Source organism: Mesoplodon densirostris, chromosome 14 (genome assembly GCF_025265405.1).
Source record: "Mesoplodon densirostris isolate mMesDen1 chromosome 14, mMesDen1 primary haplotype, whole genome shotgun sequence".
Taxonomy (NCBI): Eukaryota; Metazoa; Chordata; class Mammalia; order Artiodactyla; family Ziphiidae; genus Mesoplodon; species Mesoplodon densirostris.
Genome location: NC_082674.1, coordinates 66,639,893 through 66,655,543, shown reverse-complemented (window position 1 = coordinate 66,655,543; position 15,651 = coordinate 66,639,893). Strand labels below are relative to the sequence as shown.

The following is a 15,651-nucleotide window of genomic DNA, read 5'->3' as shown; positions in this document are numbered from 1 at the left end:
AGAGCCTGATGGAAGGAAGGGAGGGAGGGAGGGAGGAAGGGAGGGAGGGAGGGAGGGACCACTAGGACTGGACCAACCCCCCCGCCCCGCCCCCTACACTGACCACGTGTGCTGCAGTGCACACAGCGCTTTCATCTGACTGTGGTTCCCGTTCTGAGTCTCTCCGTGTGGGCAGGGTGCTCGGAGCTGTCTTCACAAGCTCCCAGGTGAGGTGCTGTTCTTACCCCATGTGACAGAAGAGCAGCTGGGCTAAGGTGCACAGAGGACCCTAACCCCGGCCCATATGATACAAAACCCCGACCCCTTAAACACGACATTATCAGGCTGCTTCCGAGCATCCTAAGTGTCTTCTGAGGCGAGGCAAATATTGCTGTTCCCATTTTACAGAATAAGCTGAAGGCCAAGGAGGACGCACAAATGGCTCAGCTAAGCGTCGAATCCCAGATTCTTGACTCATGTTTTCTGTTTGCAGTTATGACCGAGTGGTTCGACTTGGTCCCCGTGACCCCTTTGGAAGTACCTGTGAGCATTTTGGGGTGTTGGCTATTAGGAGGATTATGTAACCCAGTCATAAACCGGCAAGACGCAGTTAAGGGGATCCTTTTTAGAAAGAGAGTCCCAGAATAGGATTGGTATTATTTTAGGAGTTAGTGACAGCTACTGGGCCAAGAAAGTTTTTATAGCTATTCTAGTCTGTTTGGGTTTTTTTTAAAAAATCTTCTTCCATCTAAGACTTGAAAAAGCAGCTCATCATGTTAGGTTTTCTGAGAATTTCTTTTATTCAGTATAACATGGGGTTCTTGCTAAGCTCTATTCTAGATTGGTCACATGACATGAGACATGATCTGGCTATAAAATATTAAATTCGTGGCTCTTCTTTCTGTTGTCTTTAGGTGGGTGATAACTAGCTTAGTTAATGAAGGCAAAAATTAGATTTTCTTGAACTGCCCGAGCTGGAGGGATAAACGTGCATTATGCTTTGCATGTGACCTCTGTGATTCTTAGACTAAATCAGAATCCCATTTCTGACTTAAAGTTTCAGTAGTCAGAATGTACTTTTGCAGACTTTCCTCTGTTACAGCTTTTCCATATTAGGAATTTAAGTCAGTTGTACTCTCCTTTGTGTTGTGGAATAATCTTGTTTCAGCTCCAGCCTCTTCCTATTGCAGTCCGTGCTACGCTCATAGCAAAGTGCTCACGACTGAAAGCAACCGCTCCGGCTGGGCTCCTGGAGCAGTTTCCCGGGGCCTCGGGTGGAGCCCCCAACTCTCGCCCCCCACACGGCTCCCTCCAGGATGGGCGTTCGAGGGGAGGCCGTGGGGTCTGGGGCCCGGGTGCTGGGGGGCGGGGCGGGGGTCTTGCTGCACCTGCCCCTGTGCGCTGACTGGCCACAAGCAGGAGAGCAAGCATGCGCGGTTTTATTCTAAGGCACTTCCGGAGTCATTTACTCCTCCTCCTTAGCCCTGGGTTCCTGCCCCGTCCTGAGCGCAGCCGTCACGTCCTGTCCTTCCCTCAACCACCGGGTCGTGCAGCCCCCAGTCCGTGTCCCCGTCCACGCGGCTCTCCTCTCCTGGTCCACAGCGGGGCCCTAAGGGACGCTGACCGCATCCGCCTTCACGCAGGACGCTGGCTGCCCCCTCGGCCCCCACCCAGCTCCGCTCAGGAAGCTTTGCGGACCACCAGGTTGGTATGTGCTGAGTATCTGAGGCGGAAGTTCTCAAGGGTTGGTTGACCCTTACCTGCAGGTGCTGCTTAGGTCAACGGGACAGCTGTTGATTGGCTGACATGCGAAGCGCTGAAGTGAGCAGGTTGTTGATTGGTGGACTGTACTCGAGTGAGGCGTCCTCATTGGCTGGCCTTCAGAGGTGCTGGGATAGAGCTTGGTGGTTGGCAGCCTTTGCTGGGGTGACGTGGTTGTTGATGGGAGACTGATCCCTGGGTGGGGTGGTTGTTGATGTGAGTCTGTGATAGCTGGGTGGGGTGGTTGTTGACGGGAGACTGTGATCCCTGGGTGGGGTGGTTGTTGATGGGAGGTTGTGATCCCTGGTGTGGGGCGGTTATTGACGGGGGACTGTGATCCCTGGTGTGGGGTGGTTGTTGACAGGGGGCTGTGATCTCGGTGTGGGGTGGTTGTTGACGGGAGGCTGTGATCCCTGGTGTGGGGTGGTTGTTGACGGGAGGCTGTGATCCCTGGGTGGGGTGGTTGTTGATGTGAGGCTGTGATCCCTGGTGTGGGGTGGTTGTTGACGGGGGACTGTGATCCCTGATGTGGGGTGGTTGTTGACGGGGGACTGTGATCCCTGGGTGGGGTGGTTGTTGACGGGAGGCTGTGATCCGTGGTGTGGGGTGGTTGTTGACAGGGGACTGTGATCCCTGGTGTGGGGTGGTTGTTGACGGGAGGCTGTGATCCCTGGTGTGGGGTGGTTGTTGATGGGAGGCTGTGATCCCTGGGTGGGGTGGTTGTTGATGGGAGGCTGTGATCCCTGGGTGGGGTGGTTGTTGACGGGCGGTGGGGGGGTGGGGGGTGGGGCTGTGATCCCTGGGGGAGGTGGTTGTTGACCAGGGACTGTGATCCCTGGTGTGGGGTGGTTGTTGATTTGATGGACTCCTGAAGCTTTTATACTGATGGGGCGCTTTCATAAGTCAATTACAACAGGTTTAAATCCCCTTGTTATGTCCAAGGAACAGCTGCTCATTTTTTAGGTGCTTGGAAATTTATTTTTCTTCTGTTCCAGAGTCATAAATTTCCTGGGTGGATTAAGCCTGTCAAAGACCCCACATTAGTTCTCACCCCCTCCCCAGCTCACCCCAGAAGTGAGCACAGGAGCACAGCCCTGCGCTCAAACCCTGGCTCTGTTGTTCAGCAAGGCACTGAATCTCTGATCCTCTGTCTCCTGAAAGCTCACACTTCCCTGAAAGGTGGGTGTTCTCAGAGTGAGTGAGTGCCCCCATGTACTCCAGTGTCCTCCCCCAGACGGAGCAGTGTGCTTAGTCCACACCCCGGACCCAGGAAGAGCACCTGTGAGGAGGGCTGTCAGAGTCACCTGGGGCCTATGACACACTGGATGCTCAGGCCCAGCCCCTCGAGGGTCCCATGGGGATGAAGCCGGGCACAGCATTTTCTAGGTTCCCTCCCATGTGGTGTTCGATGTGCACTGAGACCTACCAGGCCCAGCCAGTGCCTTACTTACCTGCTTTTCATGTAGTTAAGTTGTGCAGAAATTTTATAAATTGTTTTGACTGGTCGTAAGTGATGGACTGTTCTTGTTAAAATCTCTTTTTGAAACTGTCTTTAAGACACAAACCCGGTATTCAAATAAAATATTCTCTGAAGCCCATTCCTGTTACTGTTCTGGTCCCTCCCATTATAATTGAAAAAAGAGAAACGACCTACATGACCTTCAGAAATCTAACCTGACCGTGAGTTCAGTATATAGGGAGACACGGCGTGGACTTGAGATTTTCTGAAAGTAGATAACAATGTTGTCTACAATTTGAAAATGAGATTTGTGTAAACACTATCTTCTTGGATATTGTGTACATTATGCATAAGGTTTATGAAACATCTCCTCCTTCCCCAAAGGTTTGTTATCTCTAAATCTGGAAGTTAATTCATGAAAGAGGAGAACATGTATTATTTATAGGTGTCTTTAGCATCTAGCAGAAAATGTCATGTTATTTAAAAATGGGATGCATGCTTTTGTGGAGTCAGTGCGCTAGGTCCCCTCTGTCATCCTGAAGCCATCCCTGTAAATGATGAGAACTCCTCTCTGTCAGAGAAGAAGGGGATTTGAGTCAATAGTCTTTCCATTATTCATTTCTTCCTAGTTTTGAGTAAACTTCTCGTCATTTCAAGGACTGAATGTTGAATTTTTCTGCTGCAGAAATGCCCATCTTCTACCCGAGAAGTTACGAAATAGCTCATAACTATATTCATTACAGTCATTCAGGTATACCTTTGCTACTTATTACTTCCAGGATTGACTTAACTAGGTATGCAATGTACTGTATTTTTTTGTTTGTTTTAATAAACCTTTAATTTTGGAGTAATTTTGTATTACGGTTCACTCTTGGTATTGAATGTTTTATGGGTCTTGACAAATGTGTCATGACGTGTCCACTACTACAGTATATTGTGCGGAATTGTTTCACTGCCCTAAAAATCCTTGTGCTGCATCTAATCACCCCTCTCTCCCCTGTGCCCTTGGCCACTACTGATCTTTGTAATGTCTCTGTAGTTTTCCCATTTCCAGAATGTTATATTCTTGGAATTATTAAAGAAAAACTGACATTTGTTAAATAATGGCAAAGCAGACTTTACTCAGGGGAGGAGTCCGAGGGATTCTTGCCATAGGGGAGAGAGACTGGGCTCAACCCCACATACAAGAAGGAAGAGTAGGGATTTATAGCCCAGGAGCTGGGTGGGGAGTAGATGGATGGAAAACTACTAAGAGGAAACGTCAGAGGTAAGGGGGGATTCTGGCTGCACTGACCCAACAGGGTCCTTCCTGAAAACAGGCCAGCATGGTCAGACATCAATCACCTGGGTGAGGGTGGAGGATTCTGGCTGAACCAACTCAGCAGGATTCTTGCTAAAATTGGGCAATGGACATGGAAGTACAGACACAGAAATACAATAGTCAAGGCCTAGTCTGGGAAGAGGATTCAGAGGAGCCTGACTAAAGTTTGGTCAAGGAGAGAGTCTTTGTGAGAATCATACAGTCTTACCCTTTTCAGATGGGCTTCTTCCACTTAGTCGTGTGCATTTGAAGTTCCTTCATGTCTTTTCATGGTTTCACAGCTCATTTGTTTTGTTTTGTTTAAAATTTTTTTTATTTTAGGCTGCACTGGGTCTTTGTTGCTGCGCACGGGCTTTCTCTAGTTGCGGCGAGCGGGGGCTACTCTCTTGCAGTGCGCAGGCTTCTCATTGCGGTGGCTTCTCTTGTTGCGGAGCACAGGCTCTAGGCACACGGGCTTCAGTAGCTTTGGCACACAGGCTCAGTAGTTGTGGCTCGTGGGCTCTAGAGCACAGGCTCAGTAGCTGTGGCGTACGGGCTTAGTTGCTCCGCGGCATGTGGGATCTTCCCAGACCAGGGCTCAAACCTGTGTCCCCTGCATTGGCAGGTGGATTCTTATCCACTGCACCACCAGGGAAGCCCAGCTCATTTGTTTTTATCACTGAGTAATGTTCCATTATCTGGATGGACCACAGTTTATTTATCACCAACTGAAGGTGATGGCTTCCAAATTTTGGCAATTATGAATGAAGCTGCTATAAACATCTGTGTTTCAAGTTCCAGGAATAATTTTATATTTATGAAAAAGCTGCAAAGATGGTGCAAAGCATTCCTGACACCCCTCACTCAGTTTCCCTTAGTGCTGACATCTTACCTGACCAGGGACATTTGTCAAAAGTGAGAGATTAATATTGGTTAGTGGTAGACTATTGACTAGCTTCACTTGGATTTCACTAATTTTCATGTTTTAGGATCCAATCCAGGATACCACATTGTGGTTTGGGTGTGTCACGGTCATTAAATATGGTCATAAAAGTCAGCTTATCTTGAGAAAATGGATGTAAAGATATCAGCTATAAGGATCTGGTGTTACTTAATCTAGTGAACACGTTTAATTGTGATCCGGTTATTTAGAATTTTTTGGAAAGTTTTCTGTTGTTGTTGTTTGTTTTTAGCAGAGAAGCAGAATTCCCCATGTGCAAAAATAAGATTCACTTTATAAGGTCACCGTTTCTAAACAGCGTACTAAAGCTTGTTGAAAGGAGGTCATCTAAAGGTTGAGTATTTGAGACCCTGGAGACAGCTGGTGGCCGAGCTGTAATAAAAGCTGGCCGGGTGTAGTTTTCCGAGTGGATGCGGCAGCCATAGCGCTTGGCCGGGTGTCTAATGAGCCTCTCCAAATGTTTTGCTGGCAGAAGGACTCCATGAAAGATGACAGAGGAGGTCATCGTCATAGCCAAGTGGGACTACACGGCCCAGCAGGACCAGGAGCTGGACATCAAGAAGAACGAGCGCCTGTGGCTGCTGGACGACTCCAAGACCTGGTGGCGGGTGCGCAACGCGGCCAACAGGACGGGCTACGTGCCGTCCAACTACGTGGAGAGGAAGAACAGCCTGAAGAAGGGCTCCCTCGTGAAGAACCTCAAGGACACGCTCGGTGAGTGGCGGGCGCGGCGGGACCCCGGCCCGGCCTGGAAGGCGGGGGCCTGGTGCTTTCTCAGTGGGATTCGGGGTGGAGGTCATCTCTTTCATTTGCATTTAAGGAAAAAAAAAGGGTATGTTTTAAATATTGACATCTTTCTACTTGTCTTTTTAAAAAATCTCTGGACATTGAGAGATCCAGTGCAGAAATATCTGGCTGGTCATTTCCTAGAGGTTCTCGAGTTTGGAGGTTTATGTAAGCTGGCCTTTCTGTGTGTTTCGGACCCCCTCTGCATGTCTCTGTCTCCCGGCATCAACTTTCTGGAGTGTCCTGAAATGGAATGACCACCTCCGGGCATGTCTCCAGGTCCGCCCAGGTCATCCCATCAAATCTTTTTCTCTCCCACGAAATCCTTTGTGTGTGGTGTTTGCACATAGAGGAGGAGATGGCAAAAAAAAAGCACTTTGAACCCGGGGAATTTTTTCCCTCTGTTAAATTGGTGGCGTTTCACAGCGCAGTCCTGGACGGTGGCAGCTAAGGTGGGGACTTGAGCGGCAGTGTGATGCGAGGCCGCCAGGGTGACCCGCAGGGGGCCTGCTGGGCGCCCAGCTTTCTTCCCACGCGCCTGTTCCCTTCCCTGGTGTCCGGACCTGGGAAACACCCCGAGTCCCCTGAAGTGGATGGTGTCCGATCTCGCCTTTGCATGGACATCCTGCAGAGGGTGCGAGAGGGTGACTTCCCGAAAGTCAGCAATGCCTCCTCCTTCTGTGGGCACCGTGTGGGTGGCCCCCGGGACCGCTGGTTATCACGGAAGAGTTTGCTCCTGAAACAGGTCAATGTTACCAGCCACGTTACATTTCCTTGAGGTTTTCCGTTTTATTTCTAACAAGAGAATTAGTTTCACTTGAGGGAGGGGAACAGGCAGAAACCTGAAAAGAAAATGAAACTCTGAATGTGATGAGTGTTGCAAAATATTCATCTTTAATTTTCTGCCATCTTGAAGGGTCCACTAACTCTTCAAAGCCAAGTAAAGCCTTCATTCATTGGGTAGTAATTTTGTGTTGTGGGTTAGGTTATTTTCACGCCTTGGAGAGAGAAATGAGACACTGGCCTGCGTGAGAATCACACCAGCTACCGTAGATTCTGCCTGATGGAGAAATTCCGTTTTTCATGAGCAATCTGATTCTTTTTCACAAAAGTGACCCTCTTTATCGTTTTTTTCCAAGCATGTCACTTGAAAGAAACGTTGTTGTCCTGTGCTTATAACTCTCTATTAACCGTGACTAAGAAATGTGGCATGGGACTTCCCTGGTGGCGCAGTGGTTTAGAGTCCGCCTGCCGATGCAGGGGATGCGGGTTCATGCCCCGGTCCAGGAAGATCCCACATGCCGCAGAGCGGCTGGGCCCGTGAGCCATGGCTGCTGAGCCTGCGCATCCAGAGCCTGTGCTCCACAACGGGAGAGGCCCCAACAGTGAGAGGCCCGCGTACCGCAAAAAAAAAAAAAAAAAAAGAAGTGTGGGGAGCATGAGTAGGTAAATACTTTAGGAGTTCCCTGCACTTAATTTTATTTATTTTTTTCCAATTTCAGCTTCTCACCCACTAAAGTACCTTTTTTTGGAGATGCTCGCATTGTTGACTTGTTTTGTCTTCTTATCCTTTTTCAAAACTCCATTCTCAAGATTCTAGTAAAGAATGAAACACCCAGAAATGGAAGAGAATGCTGGGGAGTGAAATAAGGCGAAGCAAGCCCTCTGAGTTATGTACAAATTCCCTTGAACAGCTTGTCATCCCTCCCTTCAGTTTTTAGAACGAGAAGACAGCTGGGCTCTGAAGCACATCTGGCGCTGGGGTTCGGTTTTTCACAAGCGGCAGTCAGTCCCTGGGGCTCCTCTCAGAACTCGGGGGCCTGGCTCAGCCAGCCTGTCCTCGTGTGGGTGCCAGGCTGGCTCCCCCGCCCCGACAGATGGCCCCCCAGCTCTGCGGGCACACGTCTCCTTCCACAGAGCCAGCCAAGTTCCATTTTGGGAGCACACAGATTGTTAGAAGGCTCATCCTTAAATAGAATCAAAGTTGGCTTCTCTTTAAGCCTCTCCCCTCAGCTCTCCTTGGCCCTCGAGAGCTGTGCTGGGGAGACCTGCTACTCTTCTGTGGACTGACCACCCTTTTCCAGGCCTCCTCCCCCGTTAGGCACATTACTGCCTTGGAAACGTTTGTACCTAGCATTATTTAATGTAAAAACACCAACAAAGCTATGTTCTGAACGTCCATATCTCTTCGTGGCAGTTAATATTTGTAGTCTAGAGACTGTTGGAGGTCAGTATGCCCATTGCCAGGGAGAAATGCCCCTATTCATTGTCTGTCTTTTTTGCTTCCATGTGTTTGTCGTGGTCACCCAGAGCCTTGCTTTTGTTGGACAAAGAGAGACCTTGTTGTCTTGGTGTGAGTTTTCCATTGCCCCCCTTGAACGGTGTCACAGAGAAGGGAGGTACCCCGACAAGAACCACCATAGCGGTGTGACTTATTTCGCCATCGTCAGACCTGACAAGGCATCAGCGTCAAGAAGGAAGGTGGGAAAACTTTCCGCAGCCTCTCCTGCCGCCCACTGGTCTCCGTTACAGAGAAGACTGGAGCTAAAGCATCCGTGGCTTCCTGTGTAAATGACCGTGACGGGTGTGCTGTTGGAATTATAGTGTGATCATAGACTGATTATGCACCCAGCAGAAGTTCTCTCTACTGTGTATTAGAAGGAGTGAAAACAACGTCAAAAACACCACCACACATGTTGACCTTCTAATAGCGACTCATGACATCATCCACATTTGTAATTCTACTGCCATGGAAATCCACCCAGTTTCTAAAGCCGTGGTTAAGATTTCCCCGGCAGGCACCTGGTTTGAAACACAATAGCACCAGACTCCCCGTCAAAGTCCCTGTGTTCTCCTTGGCATCTCTAACTGCAGGTGACCGTGGCTTGGCAGAGCTCTCTCCTGCTTTCCTGTATCCCTGTGCTGTGCTGACGTCAGTCGCCAATTTAATTTAATCACATGTAATAGTTTGTTACAGTAACCTCCAGAAAGCAGTACCTTTCCCAAAAAGTTCTCTCCGTTAGGAAAGGACTAACGCTCTTCCTTTTCCCGTAATAATTTATAATTAAATAAAACAATATGAGCTCGTATTTGTAGACGGGTAGCACGTTGATACATACACTAGGTCTCCTCTCACGTTCAGCTTATGATCACGATTAGTCAAATAGAGCTTTTCCACAGGTAACAAGGAGCCGTCCTCGAGAACTGTTCCTGCTGGCAGAGCCCAGGCGATGTTTTGAAAGGCTCGCTGCATTCCTGGGCTCCGGCCTGGCCTTGGTGTTTTACACAACCCGACTCATAAAACCATGCAGGTTAGGTGTTGGAAAGCGTTGTGCTAAATCTTGTGAGATGGGGAAGCTGCTCCCAGGGAGGGATTTTACTGAAGAATGGTTTTTGTCACCACTTGACGATGGCAGCTGGAACCCGTCGAAGCCCCGAAGGTTAAGTGTCTTCGCAATGGTTGCCGGAGGCCCAGGTGCTGACTTGGGCTACCCAGGAAGCTACGGTTCCATTTATAACCTGTTAGCATCCGCCCATGGAGGGTTTGTTCCAAGGCACACACATCCTTCGCTGACCACCTCCTGCAGCATGTCGAACCAGAAGTGAGCTGCCCCCAGGGCTGCTGCTTTAGCCTTGGCCCCAGTGTGACCCTGCCTGAGGCCAGTTAGTCACCTGCCAGTGATGAACACTGGGACCGGTCCCCACCTCTGCGACTCCAAGCCAGACCTGGGAGCAGGGAGCGGCTACCGGAGGGGACCAGTGCTCACTAACTAAAAGAGCCCTTGCGCTGTTTGGGTTGATACCTTTGGTTGGGATGGGGCGGTTCCTGGGGGTGAAGTTCCCAGGGTTCCTCAAGGCCTATCCGTGTACAGTTGACTGAGCATCTTCCCCAAGAGGAGGCCTGTGACAGAGACGGATCACATACCTTTAGCTTGAACTTGGGTTTCTTTCACCAAGTTGAATATCAGGGCTTACTGGGTGGGCGTTTGATAGGGCTGCGTCACAGAGATAAGCAGCTAGGATGTTAGAAGGAATCCTAGTGATGCTAGGTTCCCTGTTTTAGAGATGAAAACCAGGGCCTTACTGGCAAAACCGGGGTGGGGTCTGAGTGTGACAGTAAACGTGTATCGGTGTTAACGTCCAGGTTTTGTGTCGAGGAGGAGGATGCCCTTGTGTGTGGAGATGCACACCAGGTGTTGAGGTGATGCGACAGGACGCTGGCAGCTTTTACTCTCAGATAGTTCAGGGAAGATAATGTCCTTTGTGCTGTTCTTACAACTTATCTGTACATTGAACCAAACGGGCAGACGTAGAGTGGTTTAGAGACTACCCCAGGCCATGACGCTGGATCACAGCTGGGGAGAGGTTGTACCTCAGGCTTCCTGCTCTATCCGGGCATCTGTGGTGCCACAGGGCCTTACATTTGTCATCAGGCTTTCAGAGATGAGAGGATCGCCGAGGACCTGCTGAGATTGGACCTAACACATGCGGTTGCCACCGGGTGTGAATGTGCCAACAGATTCTTCCTCAGAACGGTTCCCCAGGACTTGGTTCAGAACTTTCTGTAATCATCCAGCAGCTTGCCTCCGTATCACTGGCAGGCAGGTGAGGGAACCCCGCTTCCTGCTGGACCGGCCCAGGCTGCTCTGTGTCAGTTCAATGTAGGCCTTTTTGTTATAACAGAGATGGGGTGAGAGATGGGCTCCAGCCTCCGTGATGGTGAAGCCTGGGGGAATTTTCTTTCCGGCACCGCAGGACTGTGCGCCTTTGCTGTGATCAGAAGCGTTCTCAGTAGGTCTGAAGCAGGGCAGGCGATCTGTCCAGATGAGCCATGGGTGATGGATGCTGTAGTCGCTGGTTGTCGCAGGCTGAGCTGGAGTCGTCCCTCCCTCGCTCGGTCCCTTGGAAATGCTTCTAAGCCACCGGGTTCCCCGCTGAGTGACCTTTGGGAACAATAACCAAAGGCTTTGAAACAGGGGTGCAGACCTGGTGTCGGGATCAGCTCCGTGTCACAGGGTGTGTGTGGATCAGATGGGGGAGGCCGGCTGGACGTTCTTTCATCTGGTGGGTAGAGTTTAGCCCGTGACTCTCTGCAGCCTGTGATGTAACTGGAAGAGTAACACCGGCCCGGACGCGCGGGGTCATTAGGACAGTGGCGCTGCCCCTCCAGGCCCACCAGAAACGGCTGGATGAGGCCACTCGGGCCTCTCTTATCCTTGCGGAAACAGCATACATAGGAGGGTGAGGCTGGGGTCTTTTCAAATCCAGGCTCGACACACGCCCACACGCCGGTTGAGCGATTTGGGGCGAGCCGTGGAAGCCGCAAAGCCTCAGCTGCGGCGTCTGTAGGGCGGGATAAGGGACCACTTGTCTCATCAGATGGTTGAGACTGAAATCCTTCACGTGAAGGATGCTCGGGGCTGGTCTTCGGTGGAGGGAGAGGCAGAGGCTGGGAGCAGGGGGCGTGTGGGAGGACAGTAAGGGCCCTGGGTGACCCACACTGGGGAGGCCCCCATCACTAGGCCTGATGCTTTTGAAAAGGGGAGCCCCAGCGGTCGTCCCCTGGCAGACGGAGTGGTGGCCGTCGGGGTGTATGGCAGGCATCTTGGTCCTGGTCCTCAGGGTGGGAGTGGCAGTGCCAGTGTGTCAGCAGGAGGCTGGGGACGAGACCTCAGGGTGGCCCGGGGGGATGTCACCAGCCCTGGGCTTCGCAGGGAAGGCCCAGAACTCTGTGCCAACTGGGTGTGAAGCAGCAGGTTAGTCACAGGTGACTCAAGGGTTTCCAGCCTGAATGAAAAACCAGCAGAAAGACCAGAGGGTTAGGGAAGTAGGAAGAGAACCTGGGCCGTGATGACGAGACGCGTTGGAGTTGATGGCAGGCCCTTCGGTGGGAATGTTTCACGCTTCAGGCATGAGTCTCAACTTCAGGAGACAAAATTCAGATTTTTTTTTTTTTTTTTTTTTTTGCCGTACGCGGGCCTCTCACTGTTATGGCCTCTCCCGTTGTGGAGCACAGGCTCCAGACACGCAGGCTCAGCGGCCATGGCTCACGGGCCCAGCCTCTCCGCGGCATGTGGGATCTTCCCGGACCGGGGCACGAACCTGTGTCCCCTGCATCGGCAGGTGGACTCCCAACCACTGCACCACCAGGGAAGCCCCAAATTCAGATTTTTGCTGTCACATACGGGCTGTGCTGACGGGAAGCTTAGTTTTTGACCAGTATAAATAGTTCTGTCTCGGCCTGCAGGGGAGCCCAGGCGTTTGAGGCACTTCGCGAGGTTCCTCCACCAAACTTCCGCTCCGCTGTGGTCTCGGGGGCTGGTCCCAGGCCTCCGTCTACTTTCTACAGCCGCCCCCAAGCCCTCCGCTGGGAGGGAGGCCCTGTGACAGCTGGTGCCTGGGACCCGCGGGCTCCATAACCACCATCCCTGCGCTCCTGACACCCATGTCACACCGGAAGCCAAAGGGAAAGCTTAATGCAGCAGAAAAATTCAACCCGAGACCCGGAACTGATGTCGTGTGCGTTTTCCAGTGTGTAGGCAGTAATGATGACTTCTGTGTGCCTCTCTGGTGCTACCTACCTGCACACCTTTTTGTTTAATCTTCCCAGTAACCCTCAGAGGAATATAGTAACATCCTTATATTTCACGTGAAAAAAATGAGACTCGGAGGTTAAGGTATGTGTGCGCCCAAGAACACACAGTAAGTAATGGGTTGAAATTCAAAGCAGGTCTGCCCGACTCCTCAAGCTCTGCTCTTGTTGGTCAGCCTCGGGGGTTGGGGATTCAGATTGCGGGGAGCCCTGGGGGGTGAGGGGAATGCTGCCTGCTTGGCATTGGTATTGGTGCATCCAGTCGCTCCCTGGTCCCATCTGCACGGCTGGGTTGGTTTTCTCCCACCCTTGCTGCAGCCCCTGGGACTCGAGGGGACCAGCTACTTCATGAGCATCGTTTCCTCCCAGCCCTGGGGGTTCACCTGTCAATAACCGCCTGGTTCCTTCACATTGAGGGGAGCAGGAGCCTTTAATTAAAATGACTCGGAAGCCGAATGTCCCAGGAACACACCTGCTTTTCCCCAAATCGATTCTTATTTGGGCAGCAGTTGTGTCAGCAGCAGGTGTGTTCAGGGGGTCGGTGCGCGTGAGATTTCAGCCGTCTTTGCCATTCACAGGCTCTTTGTGTGACACGGGTTTCTGCACTCAGGTAGTCCTCAGAATTGTCATCTCTGAAATGCCTGTCTGTTATAAAACTATTCATTGAAGACTGGCATACTTATGAAAAAAAAAGAAAATTGGAAAATAGAAAAAACATAAATCACCTGTGATCTTATCACCCAGAAATAATCACCGTTGGCATTTGCATCTGTTTGCTAAGTATCTCTACACACGTAGAATCAAAATCAGGTTGCAAAGGTGACTTCTTCCTGGCATCAATACCACTGTCACCAAGCAGTCAGTCCTGCAATGTCTACCCTTTCGCGGAAGGTTGATCGCGACACGTGCTGGAAAGGACCTTTGCCGAGTGAGTTTGGTCCGTGCCTCCCAGTTCCTTAGTGGTCAGGATGCTCTGTATAAAAGCGAAGAGGAGAAGCTGATTCTTTATAGTGCATTTGTCTTAGAAGTAGTTTGGTTTTCCAGGTTGAATGTCCATAAAGAATAAGAAAATTACCCTTAGTCTTTTTACATGTCACTTAAACATACTTCCTAAACTCAGTCACCTTCTAAGGAATCAGTACAAAAAGTACAAAGTACATTTTTCTCACAGTGCAGAGCCAGACCATGCCCCATGAAAAGTTTGTATGTAACGTACGAAGAAGATTGACAGATCTCAATTTGATTTTAAAGGTCCAGCTTCTCCAAACCATCATCTCTTCTCCATATTAAAGCAGGGACTCTGGGTTTTCAGAGCTGCATTTAACACTTGAGCTTGACCTTTTCGGTCTCTGTTGTATAATCTACCGTTGTACGAACCTGAATTACGTATTATGTGGCATAACTTAGAACTCTTTAGAATTCTGTCTTGCGAGATCGTTCACGGTTCAAATGACCTGCCAAATGTAATGCCCACAGACTATGGAAATGTCTACAGCAATTGTGGTGCCAGCGCCCAAAATAAACTTGGATTTGTTTGCATATATCGTAAGTGTCCAAGTATTTAGAACAAGAAACATAAAACAACTCACAACAGATTAGTGGGAGGATAATTAGAGAGAAAATAGAGACAGACTGTTCAAAAGAATGCTAATGAGAGAAAAGCCAGGAGAGGGGATGGGGAAGGAGGAGGGGTCTACGCTTGGGAGATGGAGGAGAAGCAGGTGTGCGGTGACACGGGGTCTTGAAGCCAGACACGTCGGTCCCCGGGCCCCTCGTGCCCTGAGGAAGGACAAGGACACCATGTAAAGCATTTCCCAGTTTCTTTCCCAGCGACTGGCACCTGGGTTGCTTCTTATGAAAATGATCGTTTTTCTAAAGAACATTGATACCAGCCTTTCTTGACTCAAAGTTACTCAAGTGGGAGCCTTTGGTTTTAGAATAGAGAAAACGTGGACTACAGATGCTGAGAATCAAGTAAAATCTTCTCTCTGTGTTTCCAACTGCGCTTCCCCATATGGCCCACACTCAGTTTTAGATCTCGTCCATATGTCTCAAACGTTCCTCTTCCCTATTACACGCTCATGTCTGTCCCCGGGGGCTGGTGTTGGGTGCAGGGGGGTTTTGTTCAGGGCGGGTGCCGTGGTGCTGACTGCAGAGCCTCTGGGGCTGCTGGAAGGCCAACCGGGCCCCTCCTGCCCCGAGCCCCGAACCCTGCAGCCACCGCTGCTCTCTGCACGGGAGGGCACCTGCTCACATCGTCTTTGTCCACAAGCCACTCCCCTGATGAGCCCCTGCAGGCTGCCATCCCTCTCTCTCAACTCTTAACTTCCTTTCTCTGCTTCCAAACTCATGGATTCTCTGAGCATCCAGATTGTCCTCCGTGGTTCTCACGGCTGGGAAGCCACCTGGAGGGCAGCTCTTGGTGAGTTTTCGGGCTGGGGGTCTGCCTGTGTTTCCTCCTGGAAGCCAGCCATCCTGGGGTGGCTGTTTGTAGGGAACCTCCATTGATTTTATAGTTTTGGCTTTTTTCAGGGAGCAAAGCAGTTGAGTGTCTAACTTGGAAAATTTACAAATGGGTGTTTATAGTGGAGCGTGAATTGGTAGTGAAATGGTTGGGGTCCTTAGGCACTGCTCTAAAGTGACCGGTCCTGTAGTATTTAGCCCAACGTGCTCAGCCAAACACTGGTGACAGGAGTTGGCTGTAGGATCCAAAAGGGCCGCTTACGGTTCTTCTGGTGGTTGTTTTTGTGTAGCCTAGTATGTACAGTTAAGTTTAAAAAGTGAAGTTCGGGGCTTCCCTGGTGGCGCAGTGG

General features: G+C 50.5%; 1 protein-coding gene across 3 annotated transcripts in view; it reads left to right on the top strand.

Annotated features, from left to right (window-relative positions):
• NCK2 (NCK adaptor protein 2) overlaps positions 1-15,651 on the top strand; it is a 137,771-nt gene that overhangs the window by 86,946 nt on the left and 35,174 nt on the right. For 2 of the 3 annotated variants that reach the window (XM_060117087.1, XM_060117088.1), the window contains exon 3: positions 5,933-6,174. In XM_060117087.1, the coding sequence (XP_059973070.1) occupies positions 5,949-6,174 (226 nt within the window). In that variant the 5' untranslated portion in view covers positions 5,933-5,948. The remainder of the gene's footprint in view (positions 1-5,932; positions 6,175-15,651) is intronic. The other variant, XM_060117089.1, reaches the window with a different exon arrangement.